General features: G+C 39.5%; 1 protein-coding gene across 2 annotated transcripts; it reads left to right on the top strand.

Moving 5' to 3' along the window:
• The first annotated feature begins 3,184 nt into the window (after nucleotides 1–3,184).
• Nucleotides 3,185–16,969, top strand: hhex (hematopoietically expressed homeobox). Of its 2 annotated transcripts, XR_004327284.1 has the most exons (5): nucleotides 3,185–3,865; nucleotides 9,007–9,185; nucleotides 10,691–10,741; nucleotides 10,863–11,725; nucleotides 16,945–16,969. XR_004327284.1 is itself a non-coding variant. In XM_032502908.1 (4 exons), the coding sequence occupies exons 1-4, from the start codon at nucleotides 3,475–3,477 to the stop codon at nucleotides 11,127–11,129; spliced, it is 888 nt and encodes a 295-aa protein (XP_032358799.1). In that variant the 5' UTR covers nucleotides 3,185–3,474; the 3' UTR covers nucleotides 11,130–11,909. The 2 variants fall into 2 exon arrangements, 1 of the variants encoding a protein (XP_032358799.1); XM_032502908.1 differs by lacking the exon at nucleotides 16,945–16,969 and having other exon boundaries at nucleotides 10,863–11,909.
• The last annotated feature ends 7,709 nt before the right edge of the window (nucleotides 16,970–24,678 follow it).

Genomic DNA, 24,678 nt, shown 5'->3' with positions numbered 1-24,678 from the left:
ATCACAAAATCGAACCATTGGATTCGATTAGTGCGCAGATTTATGAGCGAGAAGGCTTCATCCGATCTGAATCGTGATTTGTGACCATATCGTTAAGGAAGTCACCTGGTAATAAAATAATAATCATAATAATCAAGATGGTCACAACACGCGCACACCACTTCACGGTTCAATTGAATTCGGTTGTGTAACTTCGAGGACCTTTTTTTCTTCTTTTTTAAGTGCTTTGCATCCGTTGCCGTTGTCATAAGTATATCACCTCAACCGCACTGATAACCTAGGTGGATTTCACAGGTAAACTCCAAACATTCAAATCATGAGTTAATCACCTGCTATTCAGTTGCATGAGGGTTGCAGTTAACTCGTATTATGTTGTTAAAGATAACACTCTAAGGTGTTTGATTAGTCAAAGGCCCATTTAACGAACGTCTGTGCCGTGCGTAAAACCAGAGCAATATAACACAGACAACATTGTTTGTAAGAAGAAGCAAAGGGGGAGGGGGCTGTAATGGTGTTAAGTGAAAATAGAAAAACACCCATTCATATGGGATATCTGTAATTCATTAATTGACAAGTGTACATGTACGTGATGGCACTCAATCTCAGTGAATATGGTTTAGGGAGGCAACCCCAGAACTCAATAACAGGGTAATAGATGAACCTTGAGAGGAAAGGAGGAGTGTGGCTTGATTTATGTGCCCGTGTGGGTGTGTCAGCATGGGGAGAAAACTGACCTGGCCTACCGGCCACAGGCAGGGGGCCCGAGGGTGCCAGCGGGGCCCTGAGCTAGAGCCTCACTATAAAGTTACAAGCTTTTTTGGATCATGTTTTAAAAATATTACTCATAGTGTAGCATTTTTTATTATATATGGGAAGAGGATCTGTGGATCTGATGTGGCAGCCTCTTTTTTTTATCTCTAGCTTGATCAAAATGGTTTCAACCAACAACAGAACTTCAGAATGAACCACCAAAAAGCAGGAGAACGATGCTTTTTGGAAGGAAGAGGGTCCTTAAGTGTATGCCTGTGCAGGGGCCTAATGTCTCCTAATGCGTCCAAGGGTTTCCCCGGTAGCACAATGACAGATTCATCAGAAACCGACTACTTATCCAGTAATATGTGTTGCTTAATTCAAATAGATCAATAAAATAAGCAAAAAAAAGATTCAACCTTAATGCTCCATAGCAAAAATAGACAACAGCATTAGGTTATTGCCAAATGATTTTAATAAACAATGATACCTTTAGAATATTGTGTATTTGCAATATGTAACATGCTTGTATGGGTTTCGTTGTTGTTTATTAAAAGTATTATAAGTACATTTACTCAGGTACTTTTTGAGATGCTTCTACTTTATGTAATTTCCATTTATTGCTACTTCCTGCATCTACCTGACAGTTATTGGCAGATTAAGATTTTACTTACAAATATATCATTTTGTGAAATGGATGCATTGTTACAGAATAAACCACTCCATAAAATGATCTCCACCTCAGCCAGCTACAAAATCAAAATGCTGATCCGACATGAATGCATTAGGAATGATACTCTAATAAATGAATCCTAAAAGTAGTTATGATAATAATTGGACTCAAGATTTTAAAGATTTTAAAGATTCTTACTTAAACTATTTGTTATATAGCTCTTAGTAAGTAAAGATTCTGCATACTTCCACCACTGATTTTGTATTACCCAATCACATGGCTTTCAGTTGCATGAGACGCCTTGTTGCCAGAAGGACTCACATAATATGAAAATGAATTATGAATATGCCTATACATCAAATGAAGACAACAGATTGAAATCAGTCAAAAACAATGACGACAAACCAGGCAGGAGCAACAGGAGATGTTTTATAAGGACGTTCTCATTTCATATTTTTGACATTTTCTTCACCTGTAAATGTTGAGGTTTCTCAGCGGAGAGATAGAATCTCAGCTATTTCTTTTTTTATTGCCAATGCCTGACAGCTTTATTTTTTAAGAGTGGGTGTTTTCCAGTGAAGATATTAGCCAATATAGGCTACTGACACATTTCCTGCTTTCCAAGATGCACTCCAAGAAATACATGTGTGTTACAGTGGCACTCTAATTTGTAGCCTATAGTTCTAACAGAAATTGTCTATAGAACATGTTCACAGAACATTCATAGTTTCTGTTTTTGTGCTCCGATAACTTCTGGCGGCCACACAGGTCAGTTTCGGGAGAGTGTGTCACTTTTTACAATATTTTAAAAGTTTTTATTACTGACGTTTTTGCAGCTTTTTTTCAACCTTTGACACAAGATTTTTGTCAATTTTTCAACACGTTTGAAGTTGGCCTGCGCGATTCGGGGAAAAATATGATATTTTTTTCGAATTGATATCACGATTATCTGTCACGATTTTGTTTTTTGACCATGACAAAACAAATTGGCTGTACCAAACAGAGATTTTTTTTTGGCACCTATATCTACCTACATCACCACAAGCCTGTAAACATAGAGGCTTCAATGAAGAGAAGGGAGAGCACTGCAACCCATTTTATACAGTCTAGTTTTAAAACTCACAGAAGAAAGTAGTAGTGGTTGAGATGCAGTCAGCTCGAAAAAATTAAATATGAATCAAAGTCATTAAAAAAATGTTTTTGAAATCAAAGTTATTTAAAAAAAAAAAAAACATGAACAGGGTGAATCGAGATCGAGATTTGACATTGATTAATCGTACAGGCCTAGTTTGAAATTTTGTTTTAACTGCCCTGAATTTTAACTGCAGTTGACATCATTTCAGTTTTAAATTACGGGGCAATGTCCGGATAATAAGCTGGCAGGTCATTTTCTATTATTTCTTAGAGTGTGTATTATGATGTGCTTTAGGCAAACTCAGTCTGCCTGAAGTGCTTTCTGGGAAATGCGTTGAGATTAAAGGATGAGATGGTTCTAATATTCGGAGTGAGAACTACTTTTTTGCTTTTAAAAACATAGGCTAAGTGTTAGTAAGGCATCGTTGCACCATTGGGCTATATCACTCACCCCATCGGGTTTCTAGTGAGCAAAGGATTGGCTGTAGTGAACTGATTCTCCTGAAATACAATTATCTTTTCCCCCCCTGTCATCTGAGAACTGTGTGGCTCGATTGGAGCCAATCAGAGGCCGCCGCTGGCCACCTGCAGGAAGTTAGCCTTCCACTTATCTCCTCCCTTCTCCGCCTGCAGCCAGATAACAGCCCCTAACAGTTGGACCAAGCACCAGCTAGTCCCCCACCGCAGCCTGATGGACACCAAAACACTCTAACGGTCTCCACCACAGCCCCGAAACACTCTTTTCATGAGTTTGAGATAGTCAGCGGATCGAAGTTTGCGCTGGAAGTTCCAGTTGATGTGTAGTACTATGTAAAAGAAGTTGTTCAGAGATACTGCCGATAAAGAGGAAGGCTGTGGGAGAGAAAGGAGGGACGCAGCTTTAACAGTTCCAGCGCGCAGCGGCGGAGAACAGCACCATGAGCGTCCCGCTTTACGCACCGACTCCAATCCAGCCGGCTCACCCGACGCCATTCTACATCGAGGACATTCTGGGGAGGACTGCCACCTCCTCCACCATCTCCTCGCCCTGTTCCTCTTCTTCCTCCTCTTGCTCCACTCCGATCATTCCGACACCGACCTTCCCCTCGCCCAATTCCTCCTTCACAAGTCTCATCTCGCCGTACAGGACGCAGATTTATGAACCCACACCGATCCACCCAGCACTGTCTCACCACGCCGCTGCTGCGTTGAGCGCGACGTACGCCTCCGCAGGGGCTTTCGCCGGCTCCATCTACCCGTTCCACCACCACCAGCACCACCGCTCCATGGGGGAGTACGCACAGGCGCTGCTGAGGCACGACCCTCTCGGTGAGTTGGCCAAGTGTGCGTAAAACTCCTACACCGGTTAAGAATGGCATTTTCAGGTACTCTTTTTTTTCTTTAGAGTGAATATCATTAACAGCACCACCCGTGACAATCTAATCCTGTTTTTGTTTCCTTGTGTGAAAAGTCAGTTCCACGAGTGCAGACTGTTGGCCCATGTCTCTGTCAGCAGGCTATCTTTAGTGTCAGGCTAAATTACAAATGATCATTTTTCCCCAAGTTCATATTTTACATGCTGCCTTTTCATCTTTCCTTATTGTACATAATTTGGGGATCTGCTTCAGTTGTGATACATTAAATTAATTTCGGCCAAAAGAAATTTGCTCGGATGATATAAACCCTTTTATGGGCCTTTGCATGAGAACTTTTTGGTCTTCACAAGCTTCGTTTCAGTGCCAACGAAACCATTTTTGCATAGCCTAAGTATATCACGCTCGGTTACGCATGCATGTCGAACCCATGCACGTCTACAGTCGATAACAGCCTATACAGAAACAGATTGCACGGCAAAATAAGAGTCTACGTGCTCTTTTCTCAAGTCTTCACTTCATCTCAGTCCCAAAAGAACATTTCTGCACTGCCTGACCACGCACATATGAGTCACGTAGTTGTTGTGACAGACATGTTTGGGGCCACAGCAGGCAGTCCTGCCCATTCGGTCTGCTAGTGGTGGTGTTGGGGGTGTTGTTAGGGGGGGGGGGGGGGGGGGGGCAACCTTGACTCTTTTTCCTGACTCCCATGTTCTGAAACATCAGAGGAGCAAATCAGCCGCTGACTAAAACATAGCTGGGCTCTAAATCACTTGTTATTTCACTGCTTTGTGTGCGTGCGCGCGTGTGTGTGTGTGTGTGTGTTTTGTGAGCACCAAACGCCCCCCCCCCCCCCCCCACACACACTTTAAATGCATATTCCTTTTTTATGTTAGGTTCTTGCTCCCAATGAATGAAGATGAGAATACATCTTATATCTCATATCCACTGGGTCCATTACGCGCATTTACGCTTATTTTTAATTCTGGTCAGCGTCCTTAAGTTTCCAGAGATACCAAAAATGTCGGTTTAAAGGAAATGCAGTCACTAAATGTTTCAGGTTGATGCAGTATAGGCTCAGATAGTAGGGTTTGGGGAAGGTTTGTCCATATTCTGGGTGGGTTACATGGTCCCCAAGCGGAGAGTCTGACTCTGTGTGGCTCTGAACGCGCGGGGCCTTTTCCGTTCATAGCGGAAGCCGTGAGCCTGTCGATAGGAGTAAATCTGGTTTCAGAAGCTGTTGAATGTTTTCCTGGCTCACCCCGGCCAGCCGCTTCCTCGGGAGCCCGCTGCACGCTGCTGATTATTTTATCGACATCCTCAATACAGACATATTCAGGAAACACTCGGCCTCTGATAGCCCGGGATCCGTTTTTCACATATTGTTGCACTTCCTCTGCCTGGCCCGCGAGGATGTGGCTGACTTTCTTTATGGTTGGCGGCGAGAAGAAAATAAAGCAAACAGAGCAGCACATCGAGCCCGATGGGACCTCACCAGAGAAAGATAAAGGAGTTGAAGGAGTTTAAATTAGGCTACTATTATAGTTACAATTAAAGAGGAAAGGCGCACATATACATAGAGGTTTATGCCTCGACGCAGAGGTCGAAGGTTCGAGTCCGACCTGTGGCAATTTCCTGCATGTCTCCTTCCCCTTTCTCACCTAGCTATTCTGTCCATTAAAGGCGAGAAAGCCCCAAAAAATAATCTTTAAAAAATTAAAGAGGAAAGGGCTAGTGTTAAATATATATATATATATATATTTTTAAGTATATGACCTCACATTGTTCACTAACAACAGTTGACAAAATAATAGCCTTTCATTGGCCTACAACATTTCACTTTCACCCCACAAAATAAACCCTTCAGTTTATTAGGCCAGCCCTTGTGATGTGTCTTGAGACTATATGACATGAGCCAGTAATTATTCATTCCTTTATATATTAAAAAATAATTAAAAGACCGATAAGTAGGTTATATAGGCCATAAATGAGAGTCCCCCCTCCTTTTTTTTGCAGAAGCCTAGCCTACTCTGTGTTATAATTCCTTTTGGGTTTATTTCAGGAATTCATATTCATATTTCCTCATTTTCTTTATTCTTTTAAAGCATATTATAGGCTGCAAAAATCAAGGGGCTCTCCTGCACCAAAGGACTCTGCCTCTGTGGCCACTGAACAGCAATTTAATAGGATCATTGCATATGTCATTAGGATTTATACTTTTTTTTAGGACAAATTCTTTGCATATTTTTCTACAGCTGTTTTTCCTCACCAAAATACGGGAGCATGCTTTCTGCCCATGCATGATTGGTTGGGAAGTGTTATAACTAAAAAAGTTTAGTATTTTATATTTTTGTAATTGTGTAGCAGCAACAAGTGCTTTACATAAAACACTAAAGAGCAATTTAAAATAAAAACAAAAACATGGAAACATAGTTTTAATTGTAAAGTTGAAGCAAACTTTGAGATTTCATTTAACCAGAATGGTCGTTAACAGGCTAATATCTACAAAAAAAATATCTTTAATGAGCTTTACTGTGTACCATGTATTTCTTTATATTCGCCACAGATTGTCAGATACCAGGCCTTAAATCTGCACCAGGGTAACGAGAACTATAGAAACAAAACATGTAGATATGTATCATATGTATTTCCACTCATTCGCTTCAAACTGTCAGCTACCAGGCCTTTAATCTGCACCTGGGTAACAAGAACTATAGAAATAGATCATGTAGATATGTATCATATGTATTTCCTTTCATTTGGTAGAGATTGTAAGATACCAAGCCTATAACCTGCACCAGGGTAACGGTATCAGAAAGTGAACTATAGAAATAGATCATGTAGATATGGATCATATGTATTTCCTGTCATTCGCTACAGACTGTCAGCTACCAGGCCTATCTGCACCAGGGTAACAAAAACTATAGAAATAGAACATGTAGATATGTATCATATGTATTTTCCCTCATTTGCTACAGACTGTCAGCTACCAGGCCCATCATCTGCAACAGGGTAACGAGAACTATAGAAATAGATCATGTAGATATGTATCATATATATTTCCCCTCATTTGCTACAGACTGTCAGCTACCAGGCCCATAATCTGCAACAGGGTAACGAGAACTATAGAAATAGATCATGTAGATATGTATCACATGTAGTTCCTTTCATTCGCTACAAATTGTCAGCTACCAGGCCTATAACCTGCACCAGGGTAACGTTATCAGAATGAGAACTATAGAAATAGATCATGTAGATATGTGACGACTCAAAAAGGGTTTCACCCTATTAATTCAGGTTAGCGAATATACTCATGAACTAAAAGTCTATTTTACCGAATCTTTCCTGTCATGACATTGTCGTTGAGAGACTATATCTCGTGGGACAGGATTAGCTAACTTCCTTTGGAAAGGAGCAGCAATAAGCAGGTCTCTGACAGCAGTTTCAACCACAACAGATTTACATTGTGTCAGTGAGAGCAGAGGGCACGAGCGTCTGTTGGTGGATGCCATCGCCTGTAATCACACCACAAAGCAGGAAGCACATGAAGCGGATATTTGGCCATAGTTTTCACTCTGTCACGACCTTCCTTAAAGAGCAGCGCGGCGGCCGCAGCCTGCGCTATTGTTTGTTCCAGGCCATTAACTGGAGAGGAAGCCAGACAAGACAAAAACAGCCCTGATTACACTGCTGTGGCGTTTCTCTTACAGAAATCTGTTCAATAGTCATTTGAAACAACATGGAGAGCTTTGCACTAATTACTGGATCGTGTTTGTATTAGACCATTGGCAGTTTAAGTAGGGGTTGGGGGGGGGGGGGAATCAAAAATTGTATGTATTCTGATTTTTTGTGACGATTTTGAGAATGGATTTTTTCCCCAGAATCAGGTTTTTTTTTCCAACTAAATACACTGTAGGCTACCACTGACAGTGATTACATCATCCAAGAATACATGTTGTTGTGTACTTCTTTACAAATGAAATAATGTCATCATAATAACGTATACTTTATTAGTCCTGCAAGGGGAATTTACAATTTACACTCTGTTGTTATTACACACATTACACACAGGCTAAGTACCTATACATAAATACAGAAATAAATGTCACACTCATATTCCTTTAGAAAACACTTAGTTTTTGTAAATGTCTCATGATGTACTGTATATGTCTCTAGAAGTGTATTATTTATTCAAATTAAGAAAAATGAAAATCGCAATACTCAAATACTATTGAATGGTAGGCCTTCTTCTAGCATCACAATGCAAATTGAATTGGCACCCATGTCTCGTGAAAAAAATTGCAATATGTAAATCAGAATCACATAAGGATGTATTGCCAAGTAAGTAGCACTTACACAAGGAATTTACCTTTTTTTTTGGTGCATACATAAACTCATGAATATTAATTTTGAAAGAAACAAACAATACATACAGAAACAAATGACCCATAACTATTAATATTTAGTAAAAAAGGCTGTATGGATGTGCAAATATTGTTGAGGGATATACAGTATGGCCTAAAATATGCATGCAGAGGACCGGTAGATGGTCTGGGCGTGAGAAATTGACATTATGTAGACATTATGTATTATGTTATCTACGTGTGAAGTTTTTAAATTATTTATAAAGGTCAGAGAAGTGCAAAATATCTTTTTTTTTTAATCTAGGCTATACTTTTTATTTATGTCAGTCTGCTCTATGTATGCCGTTCTGTGATGAAATGCCATAGATATCCTCAGATGAGGGTGAATGTAAATGAACTGTATTTATATAGCGCTTTTCTAGTCTTAACAACTACTCAAAGCACTTTTACATTTTACAGGAAACATTCACCATTCACACACATTCATACACTGTGGTCGAGGCTGCCGTACAAGGTGCCACCTGCTCAACAGATAAACACTCACACACATTCACACTCCAATGCACTGCACCGGGGGAAACTCGGGGTTCAGTGTCTTGCCCAAGGTGCACGGGGTTGCCAGGGATCGAATCACCAACTTTCCGATTGGCAGGCAACCGCTCTACCACTGAGCCACAGCCGCCCCCAATGTCCGAATGTGGACTTTTACACCTGTTTTCCTTCTTCTCTAAAGGGAAACCTCTGCTGTGGGCCCCCTTCATACAGCGGCCCTTACATAAAAGAAAGGGCGGCCAGGTCCGGTTCTCTAACGACCAGACGATCGAGCTGGAGAAGAAGTTTGAGACGCAGAAATACCTCTCGCCTCCCGAGAGGAAGCGACTGGCCAAGATGCTGCAGCTCAGCGAGAGACAGGTGAGCAGCCTGGAGCTCAAACTACGTGGATTGTCCTACATCTGACATTTTTTATGTTAAAAAAATGTAATGTATGTATTATTATTTTTAGGCCAAGGACCCCTAAACTGATAGAGAGACCGAGAAGGGACCCCCGTACTATACAAATAAACTGCTTATTAGACTTGGATGAAAATGAATGGGTATTATTATATAACGCAAACGTAACATTTTACTGTTAACATGTGGAAGGCACAGTGGCACAACCCTGCATGGCTACCATAGTGGTTACCTTAGTAACCTTATCTTCAATGTGTACATTTTAATTTTCTTTTTCTTACCAATAAGCCGTTTTGACTATAGACTAGCTTCTATTATGTTGGATTCATATTAATGTACTGTATATGTGAAGACATTGTAATTAAAAAAAATAGTTACTTTCAAAAAGTTATTATTTTTAACGTCATTTGGCGTTGAAGGTCTATTGTCTATTGACTGTGGGGCCTCAATATTATAATATCATATAATATATATATACATATATAATATATATTAATAATAATATATACAGCATATTATAATGTTAAAATATCAGCTGCTACATGCAGGCGATAGCATTCAGTGGTAGCCTACAGCGGGCGTCCGCCGTTCGGAAGGTTGGTGGTTCGATCCCTGGCCAGGGCTGTCGAGGAAACAACTCCGAGTTGTTGTAATAGTTGTGTGTGTGTACAAGTTGAGCAGGTGTCGTACGGAAACCTAGGCCGTAGTGTGTGAACAGTCGTCAAGACTAGAAAGCTCTGTATGAAATCAGTACAATTACGTTCTTTTCTTTTTAGTGCAACGCCTAGGCTGCAACTGAGGCAGAATAGCAGACGAATTTGTCTTTACTAACTTTTTTTTAACTCTTTTAACACACACACACACACACACACACCACACACACACACACACACACACCACACACACACACACACACATAGGCCCGATAGACCAGAGCAGGGGTTCTGTGCTTTATGGATAGCCTACCTCGGTGACCCGCATTAAGACATAGGCTATAAGATTCTAATGAGCACTTGGGAAGTCTAAATAATTGGTAGGCTGCAGAAATAGCGTCACGATAAGCCTACTTTAGCCGAATGGCCGAATCAATTAGGCCTATGGAAATCGAATGAAACCCGATCTCCAATGTGCTTAACCCTCATGTTGTCCTCGGGTCAGATTAACCCGTTTTCCTATATCAATGTTCTTTTTAACTACCCAAAATAACATGATTGAAAAAAAACGTCAAGAGCGTTGAAAAAAGGGACAAATATGTAAGAAAAAGTTAAAAACATCGATAAAAAGCGTCAACAAAAGTGATTTTCAATTTTGACGGGAAGACAGCACAAGGGTTAAATTCTTTGGATGAAAGCACAACAAATCTAATTTAAATTGCTAGTAATTGTTTGTGCTGTGTTGTCGTTTGATTGAAACAGGAATAAAAAAAGGAATATGTCATTTGATAATTTTTTTATTTTGTCTTTCAGGTTAAAACTTGGTTTCAAAATCGACGAGCGAAGTGGCGCAGACTCAAACAGGTGAGAGAGGGATTAATGGCACAGGTGACATAGTTCCTCATAGGTTACTCCTTTTATCAGCCATAGGCCTCGCGAGGATTACATTTACACTCATAAACAATCTATTATCCGTTTGTTTCAGGAAAATCCTCAGGGGGGTAAGAGGGAGGTGGAGGACGAGAGTCCCGCCGGGAGAAGTAATAAAGGAGACGAGACGACCGAGCTTTCCGGGATCCAGAACCCGGAGCAGAGACACACAGTCCCGGCATCGGATCTGGCGCAGGCGGGCCGCTGCATGCGCCCCGTGTCCCCACATCACGCGCACACCGAGCTGGACTCCGACGTGTCCGATGACACAGACCAGGAGCTGGACATAGAAGACGACGACGACTACACACTAAACCCATAATTGGCACACTGGATGCACTCGGGGTGGCTGTGGCTCAGGGAGAGCGAGCACAGGGTTGGTGGTTCGATCCTTAACCCTGCAGTCACTTACTGACTCGTCCTTGGGCCCTGGACACTGAACCCTGAATTGCTCCCATGCGTTTACGCACCATGCGTCGGTGCGTAAACGTGTGTGACGACCGTTAATCTCACACACCTTGTACGGCAGCCACAGTGTATTTGAACGTGTGTGATGAATATGGACGTGTGTGGCTGGTGACTGGTGCCTGTAGTATGTAAAAGCGCTTGGAGTAGTCGTTAAGACTAGAAAAGCGCCATATCCGGTCCGTTGGCTACGTTTACGCGGACATTCGGAGCTGGATGATGAAGATCACTGACACTTGTTCTTTCAACTTCACTTCTGTCTTTTTACGCCAGAATGCCAGTTTGATAGACTATTCCTGATGTAAAATTAAATTCAAAATCAGTCCCAAAAAAACTACATTTCACCATCTTCCAGTGCCTTCTTATCTCTATTGGACACTTTTCTTTTTGTAAATAATAATGCATAGCACTCTGCTGTATTTGTGTTGATTGTGTGTGTGTGTATGTGTGTGTGTCGATCACTGTAAATAAACAGTAGAGATGACTTTCTGCTGTGCTGTATGTCGTCTGGGATGATAAAACGTTCAGGTCTTTTGGCCGTTTCCTTCAATTATGATGTTCCATTAAATAATCAAATGTAGCGCAAATTATGTTTTGTTGTGTGATATCTAATAAACTAATTTTTGTGGTAAGAACACATTTTGGAATTTGGAACAGCTGGATATTGACTGTGAGTTGTTTGGCATTTATTTCACATAGAAAATATTAAGTCGACAAATAAGTAGCCTTATGTTTTGAATTGGTGATCATCTATAACTGGACGATAATTGAAATGACAGATTGCAATAAATCAATCACTTGACATAAATAATAGTAGGCCTAGGCTATTAATTGAAAAATAACAACCATTGGGGCTGTAGCCTAGAGCTGGGAATCTATTGATATTATGTCGATATCGTGATATGAGACTTTGTTTTATTTTGTTTATTTCAAACGTGCCCATTGTATATTTAAACACAATTTCATGAGGTACAATGATCATATACAGGCCGCGTGAAATGGGGACCCCCTTATAAAATATGGGACCCCCCCCCCCCAATAAGATACTAAAAGCTAAAAGAGGACCCGATAAAACTTCTAGATATCGTCTTAGATTTTTTTATATCGTTATATCGTAATACGGTTTTAAAGGTTGCATTACAGTAAAATGATGTAATTTCCTGAATTTACCAGACTGTTGTAACTGTTCTATTATTTGCCTTTACCCACTTAGTCATTATAGCCACATTACTAATGCTTATTTATCAAAAATCCCATTGTGTAAATATTTAGTTAAAGCACCAATGGTCAACACTACAATATCGTTTGGGTATCAACATCTTGGTCAAAAATATTGTGATATTTGATTTTCTACATATATCGACCAGCCCTACTTTAGCCTAGCTTTTTATAAAACGAATTACCTTTGGTAATGGACTAATTGAAATTATAGCCTAAAATAAAAGGGAAACCAAATCAATATATTGTTGTCATCTTTTCTTGTAAGCACAAGTAAAGAAGAAAAAATGAAGAGTGGTGTATACAAGCCTAAGTTAAAGCTGCTATAATAGGCAATGTCTTTGTCTTCATATTAGTGCCACGTAAAATAAAATAACCAAAATAGAAGAAATATAAATTATTTAAATTAGTTCCATGGGTTTAATTGGATCCTGTTGTTAAGTTTTTGATTTTTTTATGATATTCTTTACTTAGATACCAATTCCATTTTATTAGATTCCTCCTTACAAGTAAAATTCGACATTAATGAACAACTGTGATTTCAGAAAGGTGTCAAAGTTACTGACACTACAATTTAGCCCCTTTATGATACATTTATAAAACGGAAACATTACTGTGTAATCAGAAATTCAACCATTATATCCTATTAGGTCTATAAAAGTGCATCAGAGTGTTTTTGAGGACATTTTAAAAAGTAATCAGTAGATCAATGTGTAACATGCTTGCATTACATAATCTACAACAGTGGATATTGAGTGTATACTTTCGTTTGTTTTAAATTGACCACTTCAGTAGTATTTCTGCTCTATGTCTTTGAAGAAGATTATTTAAAATAAAAAAGGCTACATTTTGATTTACAGGTGACATCATGCCATACAGAAATTCCAAAAAGAAGAACAATTTTTTGATGCATTCCTTAATTTCGATATTAAAATATCCATATTTGGGTATTACCAACAACCCACTTAACTCACATGACAAAATCCACATGAAGAACCCCAATCTCTTTTTTCAAACTCTATTTTTGCATCTTTATTAGTTAGTCACAGACAATACAAAGACATAAGATATAAGTGGGAGAAAAACATGCTACCCCCCCCTCCTTTCCCTCCTCCCACAAGGCTTTGGAAGAAAAAGTATGCAACAATAAAAACAATCAATTCAATTTAACTATACTTAAAGTATCAAATCAGAACAAGGGACACATATACAGATATAGAGAAATATGATTTATAATACTTTTAGCAGTAGGTACGATGAACAGTGACATATGGTACCACATAGACTTATAGTAACAACAAAGATAATGACTAGAAATATTAGTTGTAGCAGTTTAGGGTGTAGCAGGGTGTAGCAGGGCATAGCAGGGCAACAGCTCTCTTCAGTATTGAATCAGATGATCTTGAGTATAATAACAGAAGTACACTGCACTTGTAGAATTTCTTTTTTTTAATGAAATCAATAAAAAGGACTTTCGGTCAAGTTTTTAGGAGCTTACATTTTTTGCATCCTAGTTTTGCTGAACTTTTAAAGTTAAATGTCCATTTTAACGATGCCAACCCAGCCATTGCTCTTCACTCTGCTGTTTCGCTGCCTTCTGATTTTCTGAGGAATCAAAGGCAGCCCCAGATTAGCAAACAGTTTAGTCCATGTCAATGGTCGTCCCATCACCACATTCAACATCAAATAGCTTATCATTGAGTTCTCATGCAAACACTGTGGGAGTTTTTCAGTAAGTAGATTAGGTTAATGATTGAGTGAACCCTCAGAATGGCAGGGCCAGCAGGAAGATACCAGGGGCTGATTGATAGCGATACAATACGATCACAGTACTTTTTAATATGAGAGACCATCACGGTAGACGGACAGTCAAAGTGGCAGCGAATTGGAGTCTCAATGGGAAATATTACAATATTATTGGGATATTTTGAAGGATAAAAGCTTGTTGCTCTTATAACCTTGTTTGTACGTTACTGTGGTTCAATGGCCGCACACATACACGACTATTCCAAAACCAACAGTACACACATTGATCTCAGCCTTGTATTGTGCAATGGTTCACAAATTGTGCTGGTAAAGTCAACATTTGAAGAAATAGTCACACAGTTGGTGGGTGAAATGTTCAGCAGATAGCCGGTTGATTCCAAAGTGCCCGTCTGACCTGGTCAATTCACACACACACACACACACACAACACACCAACACACACACACAAAAATGTCTTGTTGATGAATAATGTTGATGAAGATTATAATTCAAGTCACTTCATTGTCATTTCTGCAATGTGTGCCAGACATGCAGAGCAATATAAAATATGCTTGTCTCCGACCCACGGTACAATAAGGACACATACTAGAAGTATAATATTAAAAAGATAAGAAATACTTACAAATATGATAGAGAAAGATGAGTTATATATACAATACAGTATTGTAAGGCAAAATCAAAAAGTACAGAAAATTGCAGATAAAGATAATGAAATGTGCCATGTATGAGGAAGGGTTCCTGAATGTCTACACATAGTGCCGTTTGACCATCTGTGTGAATCCATGTCCCAGAAATACTTAGAACCTAGTGTCCTGAGATAACTGTTGTTATGATTTGATACTATAAATAAAATTGATTTGATAAGGAAAATGATTATTTCAGTTTAGGCAACCATGAAAAAGGAAACCAGTTTTCTTCTACATGTTGACGTGTAGATGCCTTCATCAGTTACTGTAGTATGAAACCATAGGTTGACATAGGCAGTAAATATAAACAATATGTCATGCATACATTTATTTTTACAAATACTGTGGAAGCCATCAGGAAAACTGGTGAATCAGAGTAAACATGTCATGTTCTGTTCAAAAAGTGCCTTCGATTACAATAGTATTCATATTGTAACAGCAAAAGTGTTTTTAGTGAAAAGTAATGCCGTCTGGATTTTTTATTTTCATGAATGTATCTGAAATGTGAAATGTTAATGACTGTATTTGCAAAACATTCCCAATGTGTTTCATTGGTTTTATACTATACTATCTGTTTAAGCATTTCAAAGCTCTTAGATATGGTAAATATTGAGCACAAGATAAGTGTCTTTCTTTTCTTTCTTTTACCAAATCATAACTTCCTAAACTTAAACCGTACCTCAACCTTTCCACACAGAATCCATCAATAAATACCTAGCATAGACCAAAAAGAACTTGTGATACTCATCTCCAAACACAGTGGCTCCTACTGAAGATGTAAATCTATACAAACTATTCAATTCAATTCAATTCAGTGCTATTTATAGTATAAAATCACAAGAGTTATCTCAGGACAATTTACAGATAGAGTTGGTCTAGACCACACTCTGTAATTTACATGGCAGGGCTGTAGTACTCGAGTCCGGTCTTGGACTCGAGTCCGGACTCGAGACCGTTTTTCTATGGACTCGGACTTGTCTCGGCCTCGGCCACTGGTTTTGCCAATTATGACATTTGGTCTCGACCAAGTCCAGGTGTCTTTATTATGTTAATAATAATATTGGAGGGAAAGTGAAACCCAAAATGTTTGTCTTGATACTGTCATGCAGCCATTCTGTCCTGGACTCGGTCTTGTCTTGGACTCGAACCTCTTTGGACTCGGTCTTGACTCGGACTGGAACCTTTTTGGACTCGGTCTTGTCTTGGACTCAAAGCTTTTTGGACTTGGTCTTGACTCGAACTGAAACCTTTTTGGACTCGGTCTTGTCTTGGACTCAAACCTTTTTGGACTCGGTCTTGTCTTGGACTCAAACCTTTTTGGACTTGGTCATGTCTTGGACTCAAACCTTTTCGGACTCAGTCTTGGACTCAAATCTCTTTGGACTCGGTCTTGACTTGGACTTGACTAGTCCTGGTCTTGGACTTGTCTTGGACTCAACTAAGGTGGTCTTGAACACTGTAGTTGTTAACACACATTACTCAAACAGGAGAACTTTATTTTCTGTGGCGGATTAATCCACATTTGGCAGAGCGGGATGGTGTACAGCATGCCAAATGAAGTCAAACAGTGTGTGTTCATGGAAATGAAGGAACATGTTACCCACTGCAACAATGTGGCCCATTGATGTGTGACAATAAAAGCCTCTTTTTTATCTTTGTACGCACCAAAGCATTGTAGACCACGTTGGCGCTACCAGTGCTTTTTTCATTAAATAAAATGAAGCAGTGACAGAATTACCCTGACCAAATTATCGTAACCTAATCAAAACCTTGAAAAACTAAGCCAGTATATTCCTTAACTATGAAACACTTAAAGCACTTAAGGGGGGGGGGGGGGGGCAAAGTACTTTATTTTCTGCAGCTGTTATCACAAGTTAACCATTCTGATATTCAGCTGAGATTCTGACCAGGGATCAGAGACTTTATATCACCTCTTTAATAGGATGAAACCCTCATAGATAGGCAGGACAGTATTACCACAGCTCACTAACAATCTATTAGGTGTGTGTGTGTGTGTGTCCTTGTGGTATTGGTGGAAACAAGTTAATGTGTGGTTATATTTGAACGACTGAGGAATGTGTTGACTGTTGACCTTGGCCAAATGGAAGCCATTATCTCCCCCCGCTGAGGCCTCCCTCCTCCACTGAACTGATAAATTAATGAGAGAAAACAGTGCTTACATCGATACTCGTGTCGCCAGCAGCCACAGAGACACAGAGAGGGAGGGGGCGGGGGGGGGGGGGGGGGGGGGGGCAAAGAGGAAACAGAGAGACAGGCATTGAGAAACACAAATATCAGGATATCAGAACGGCAAATAATCTTAAAGCGCTGGTGATGCAAGGTGAGAAAAACTTTAAAAACATACGATTCATTCCAGCATTATATTACTAGACGTATTCATTTGGAAGCATCAAAGAAACAGAACATTACAATTCCAATTTGCACAATTAATGGCAGTGGGAATGCACAAAAACAGAAAAAGTTGAACATTAGCATGCATTGATGTCTTTAACAATGTTGTTACAAAATGGAGTGCTGTGTGGCCGAGTGTGATCGAGCAGGCGCACGTATGTAGCGGTTTAGTCCTCGACGCAGCGGCCGTGGGTTCGACTCCAACCTACGACCCTTTTTCTGCATGTAATTCCTGCTCTCTCTCCCCTTTCATGTCTTCATTAGTGAAAATAAAGTCCCAAGAAATAATCTTTACATAACTATACACGCATTGAATGAGACCTATGACTGGAAATACAGAGCTCTCGCGAGTCACGCTGGCATCGAGTAATGCTGCTCATTAACTATGCCCTTGTAGCCGAGCTGCACCAATCACATCGGTGTATCTGATGTAGGCGGGGCCAGAGGTGAGCTGAACAGATGACGACAGTCTCATCTGCCAGTTAGCTTCGCTGGTTGCTAAGCGTACGGGGGCTCTGGATACATCACCCTGTGCATTGTTGTGATTGGTCGTGGTGGTATCCAATTGCGTGCGGTGAGATTTTCAAACACACGCTTGTTGCCGCCCCTCGAGGTGGTCCATTTTCATAACGCAGTGCCAGACCCTTAATCTTTCAGATATGGGTCTGGATTTCCAGACTACTATGATGGTGCATAACAGCAATAATAATAATAATAATAATAATAATAATAATAATAATAGTAACTGTTGTGATGATCACATATGATTAGTCTAAGATCCATCACTACCAAGGAAGTGACTACTGTTGGTGTTGGGTAAAGGAACCACTCAGATCTGCAGATACACACAATGTGTTCATAAATAACACGAATACCCAGAAAAAGAAAACCCACAGAGAAAAGAAGCTTTACAAAAGCATACAATACTACAAATTACAAGTACACTGATGGACAGAAAAGTGGATAAAGGACTTAGTACATTGGTTTCGTTTACAAGTCGTATAGAGCAGTGGTTCTTTCATTATTAGCATTTAAATGCTAATACAAAAAGGCAAAAAAAGTTGGAAAAAGATGGTACAAAAAAGGAAGTAAGGCAAGAATATGTTGAAAATAGTAAGAAATACTTTAAAAAAAGGCAAACAAACTTCAAAAAAGCAATGAAAACTCTGGGAAAAACACAGTAGAAAGAAAGAAGGCAACACAAAGGCAACTAACAAAAAAATCCTAAAAGTGAGAAAAAGTTTGAAAAAAGAGACAAAAACTTTGAAGAAACAAAGCCAGTAGAAATAAGTAAGGAAGAAAGGCAAGAATAGGTCAAAACAAACGACAAAACCTTCAAAAAATGGTGCCACACTTCAAAAACAGCGAAAAAAAAGAAGGAAGAAGAAAAAGAAGACAAAAACTTTAAAAAAAAAACAACAAACTTGGATAAAAAAGGCAGTAGAAGTAACTATAGCCTTGTAACTGAAAAACAATTTGAAAAAAAATCGTACGTACACACACACACACACACACATCATTGACATTGATACAGTATCACCAGGTTACTTTCGATACCATAAAATACGATACAAACTTTTTTTATTTTTATTTTTCATTTATATTACAACTCAAAGTTAAAAGTCACATTAAACTTTCTTAAGTTCATGGGGTCTTGCACATCTCCTTAAAAGAAAAGAAATACAACACTTTAAAATAGGTTCAGTATACACACACACACACACACACACACACACACACACACACACACACACACAGGAGCCAGCTATAACACTGCAGCCTGGGACCATTTAGTCATGTGTACGCCTCTCAGTGCAGAGGACCTAGGAGTTAAATTGGCCATGTACTGATTGGTGTTGAAAGAGAACAAACAGCTTTCTGAAGACTTGTAATGATGAAAAATGGTTCTGAGGGAACGAATGAGCTTCTCTACCATTAACCCGCCATTAGGAGAAAGAGTGTGAAGCGTTTCAAATGGACTATTATTTTATTAGGGTTCACATTTTGGTACATTTCTGTTCAATTATGTCTGCTGTGTTTGAACGTCATGTTGTTACTTTACAGGGACGATATCCTTGTTACATACAGTATAAAAAAAGAAATGCAATCATGTAATGCATATAGGGCATCTAGCTAAAGCTGATTTGCAGTCCCCATTATTGAAAAGAATTTTTAAATTATAACAAACCTTCATGTTGTCCTTGGGTCAAATTTTTTTTTGGCACAAAAAATGGGCCGCCGAAATGAGCGCTGGAAATAAAACAACGACAAAAATATCCAAAAACTTTGTCAAAAACATTTAAAAAAGCACCCACAACATTGAAAAAGTGACAATAATGTCGCAAAAAGCGATAATAGTGTTGAAAAAAAGTGACCAAAAGGGGGGGTTTTCACACAAGGGTTAAAACAAACAATTGTACTGTGCAAGACCAACTAAGGATAAAAACAACCGCACCAAGAAAACCCACCATGTGCAAGTTTCTGCAAATGTCCGGGTGTGTATGACTTGAATTTTGTCATATTAATATTATTATGAATAATAATTCTACTTCAAATCTACATTAGCACCTTTCATACACAAATGCAACTCAATGAGCTTTTCAAATTAAACAACAGTTTATTTAACAGTTACAATGTTAACAGCAAAAAATATCAAGTAAAATATCATAAAAAAGATTAAATTAAATTGAAGAGAACCCAATATATATCAGCAACAACAGCTATTGTTACCATTATAACTACCATGACCACTTCACCGTCATTGTTTCACATTATAATTCTCTAAAATTGACCAATGGTGTACATAAAAATCTTTAGATGAAAGAAAGGCTAACGGATTCAAAAACGTTCAATTGATTCAGACACAGAGACAGAGAATTTTGACAGTTAGAGAGGAGAGGGGCGAGAGAGCACAAGACTTTGGGAAAGGGAAGAAGTTGAGTTAGTAACATCCCAAAATGAATCCTAAAACTAACTGGAAGTCCAACAGGTAACCAGGGACCATGTTGGTAACCAAGGACCAACAGGTAACCAGGTAAAACTCTGGCAGCAGTGCCCTTCATTAACCTCATATCCCTGTATCATTTAATGCCTTTATGTTATACTCCTATACCTGCACAATTATATAAACAATGCAGAGTAAATTCTGTTCTGTATGCAACTCAATTTACACAATTTTACCTTCTTTCATTAATGAAGAGTCTACAAGCAGTACCATCATTGTGCTGTCATAGTTAGGATATGGAATACAGCCCATGCAATATTCTCAGACTTACTTACAATGTAATTCTATTTTATTGTGTACTATATGTCAAATCATTTCTCATTCTCTCAGAATAATGAATAGTGCTCATATTTACTCTTTCAACGTGAGTTATCCTGAGGTGATTATTCAATTTCAACATTATCTCAAGCAAACAATCGTATTCTTAAAATAAATGTCTCGTTATGTTTGGTTATCTCAGGATAACAGGCTTCTGTACGTCATGATCTATCCCAACCGGTTACACCATGGAGTGATTCTGCTTAGCTTTGGTAGATAGAAGCGTTTTAAGAAGATATCACAGGAAAATTAATAGAGGCAGACTTTACAGGGGTTAGCCCCAAGATGTTGGCCCTACGTTTCCAGTGCCAACCAAACCTCCATTCTAAAATGACTACTTTAAAGTCTCTATTGACTACAAAGCACTAAAAGAAAACTTACTTTACTTTCGAAGCTATTCACCTGTTACTTTCAATGTTACCAGGGTGGCTGTGGTTCAGGTGTAGAGCGGAGAGTCGGAGGGTTGGTGGTTCGATCCCTGGCCCTGCTGTTCCATGTCAAAGTGTCCTGGGGCGGGGGCGGGGGCGGCCTCTAGCTCACCCAGTAAGAGCGTTCCCCCCACGTTGGCTGAGTCCTGCAGCGGCCGGGGTTTGAGTCCGACCTGGGGCCCTTTGCTGTATGTCATCCCCCATCTCTCTCCTCCTTCCATGCCTATCCACTGTCTCCACGTAATAAAGGGAAAAACACCAAAAAATAATCTATAAAAACAAGTGTCCTGGGGCAAGACACTGAACCACGAATTTCTACCAATGCTGCACCATCGGAGTGTGAATGTGTGTAAATATTTATCTGATGAGCAGGTGGCACCTTGTACATTAAGACTGGTAAAATCTCTATATAAATGCAATTCTTTTTTCATTTTTGTTTTCCAAAACAGTGGTGAAGAACACCACCATTAAAACCCAAAAAAGCTTTTCTAACTCAAACATTAGGTATAATTTCCAAAAAATTAGGTTTATGACGATAAATTCCAAAAATAACGTTAATAAGTTAGTGTTACGTAGTGTTTAACATCCAAAAAGTGAAAAAAGTGTTGGAAAAAGGGACAAAAAGTACAAAAAATGTAAAACAGTAGTTAAAAAGCGTCAACAAAAGTGTTGACTTTCAATTTTGACAGGAAGACAACACAAGGATTAATGGCCACGATCACAATTAGGGTCAGACATGTTTAGTTTATTGACATGTTTTTATTTAACAAAAAAGTAAATTCACTTTTTATTATTGCATGTCTCATATGGCTTCCTCCCATACAGTTTGGTCAACATAAACCCTGACAAAGTCAGCAAGAAGGTTTCTTACCCATCGCAGAATTTAGCAAGTCATGAAAAACAAACACTATATTTTTAAAAGCAGCTACCACCCATCCGACTCACGACAACCTGAATATTATAAAACTCACTGGTTCTGTAGGGAATTCTGAGTCGCAAAGTCGGGCCAAAATTTGCTGTGAACCTAAATTGAAATGCGGGCCGGATCAAAGTTTGCAAGGGCCCGGATTTTGGCCCCCAGACCTTGAATTTGACACATGCTGTATACACTTGCCTTTCACTACATATAATCCATATGTACGGGAGTGTAACTTGAGAGATTTAGTATTGCACTTCTGTAAAGTTGGGGGACTTAAAAGGCAGAGAGATCCCGACTTTTTGTCTCTAGTTTCACACATGCTGGAGCCTACATTTCCCATGATGCAACTCGATAGTTTTTTTTTGTTATACGCTCCAAGCCCAGTTAACACTGATGTCTTTCACATTCCATGTTTCCAGTTTGTACCTCAGTCTTTAGTCTCAAGCCCAAACTGAAATAACCCCCATGACATCATTAGAACATAGTACACATACATAGTATAGTACTGGCTGAGTAGCACTCCCAATAAACAGTAATCTGACGTTGATGTGTAAAATTAGTGGACTTCTCCTTTCAAAGTGATACTGTCCCCACTTTAACAGTGCAAGCTGAGTTGACAGACTTTCAAGTGAGACGCTGCCGACATCAGTGCTGGAAACAAAGAAGTGAAACAAGTGTGTGCTCCAAAGAAAAAAGGAATGTGCATGTCAGCAGGGCTGCAGCCCATGGCAAGCTTTTACCATACGGTACACTTCCAGGCTAACAAATACTGCCTCAGGTCAAGGGCCCACCAGCCTTGCAAGACACTATGGACGAAGCAGAGACATGTAGACTATGATCAGGCTAGCCAGATGTTAAGCTGTTTGGACTATGTTGCCACCTCTGATTTGGGATCACTGATTCATGGCCATGAAGAATCTTAAAAAACGGCTATTGCTTGGCAAATAAGCTTGAGCAAGAAATACTCTGCAGGCTGTTAGAGAGAAAGTTTTTTTTCTTTTGAATGCTGCAGACTTTAGGAAACCTCAGTGTTAAGTTGAAAACCCAGATTACCTGGCTAGCACAAAGAGCCGTGAAAATCATGGGAGTTAGACAGCATCATATAGTCCAGGCTGTCTTTGACAAGACTATCCTCAGACAGGCCCAGAAGATCATTTCAGACCCCACCCATGTCCTCCACAATGAGTACCAGCTTCTCCCTTCAGGCCGACGTTTCCCCCGGTGCAGACTCAACCGCTTTAAGAACTCATTTGTCCCCCTGAAATGCTGCTTTTATCATAAGCACGCATGTACATTTTTACATTTCTTTTACCAGGAGTTGATGTTGACAAGGCAGCTTACCCTCACTGCACATATTATGAATATTATGATGTGTTGTACAATGGGCAGTGTGCAATTTTGTTGGCTAGTGCAGACTCAGAGTGATGCAACGGTCTGTGTCTGTGTCCTTTATGTATGTTTGTAAGTATGTTTGTATGTATGTATGCACTATGTTGTGTTGAATTCTTCAAGCAGCAGATATTGTTTACTTATCCTTATCATGTATCTTATCTTGGCCCAAAGCTGTTCTGTAAAAAAAAATGATTCCAACACCACTGCCCAGTTTAGTTACACAAATTATAGCTTAATTAATGAAGTAGCATTATTTGATCACACACTTTCATCATTGTCATTGTCAGTTATTGATCATCCTTTTTTTTCTCAAATGAATTTCTCAATTTGGAAACTCCTCCATACATTCACCTTGAACGTTCAGTCTATCAGCCTGTCTTTGTTCAGCGTCCCATCTGGTGAGTCAACAGTGAGGGCCTGGAGCTGTCCCAGAAACCACTTACTGTGTGTGTGAAAAGGATCCACATCGAGACATTAATCCCCAAAACAATAATCCAATAGATAATGCGTGAGGGAGGCCATTTGAAGCAATGGAAAACAGGAGAGGGAGCGAGGGGGCCTGGCAGAAGAGAGATTCATTCCTCCGGCAGCTAAGGAGATATCACTCACCGATTCATGGGTGCACTCAAGTGTACTATTTGCTTTTCAATTAGGCCATATCCAAATGGAAGATAGGGAGGTTTTAAAAGTATTAACATGCTAGTTAAAAGAGTACAGGATTTTCTGCCTCACCATCCAATTTAGATAGAGTCCATCTGAACGATTAGCTGCTCAAACAAACTGCCCTGTCACAGCACACACACTGATAATAAATAGTTGTGGCCAAATTTTGCAAACATCCGACTGAATTAAGGTGCTATTAGGGGACATTTAAGTGACATTTTAGGAACAATATGAAAGGATGTCTCATGCGGTAAGGTGGGTGGCTACTGGGAAATAGAATTTTCCATTGTGATAAGATTAGAAAAGTCAGGCTTTGTAATCAGCTAGAAAAAAAATTATATTCCCAATATAGGATTTTTATGTCTTTAAGTGTGAAAAGCTGCCAGTGAAGTTATTATGTCGAACCAACACAGACATCTCCATAATTTATTGAGGCTTACAACACCAGTACTTTGATATTTATCGTAATGTGCAAGATTAAATATTTAAAAAACCTTGTGTAGGGCGCCCGGGTAGCACAGTTGGTAGAGCACGCGCCCATATATAAAGGTTTATTCCGGTTCAACGCTGACCTGCGGCCCTTTGCTGAATGTCAATAC

Source organism: Etheostoma spectabile, chromosome 21, assembly GCF_008692095.1.
Source record: "Etheostoma spectabile isolate EspeVRDwgs_2016 chromosome 21, UIUC_Espe_1.0, whole genome shotgun sequence".
Taxonomy (NCBI): Eukaryota; Metazoa; Chordata; class Actinopteri; order Perciformes; family Percidae; genus Etheostoma; species Etheostoma spectabile.
The sequence above is the reverse complement of the archived record's forward strand: the minus strand, read 5'-3'. Positions and strand labels throughout refer to the sequence as shown.

Coding starts and splice junctions, on each gene's coding strand:
- hhex (XM_032502908.1), top strand. CDS start 3,475: ATGAGCGTCCCGCTTTACGCACCGACTCCAATCCAGCCGGCTCACCCG. Junction 3,866..9,006: donor GCTGAGGCACGACCCTCTCG/GTGAGTTGGCCA, acceptor TCTTCTCTAAAG/GGAAACCTCTGCTGTGGGCC. Junction 10,742..10,862: donor AGTGGCGCAGACTCAAACAG/GTGAGAGAGGGA, acceptor CGTTTGTTTCAG/GAAAATCCTCAGGGGGGTAA.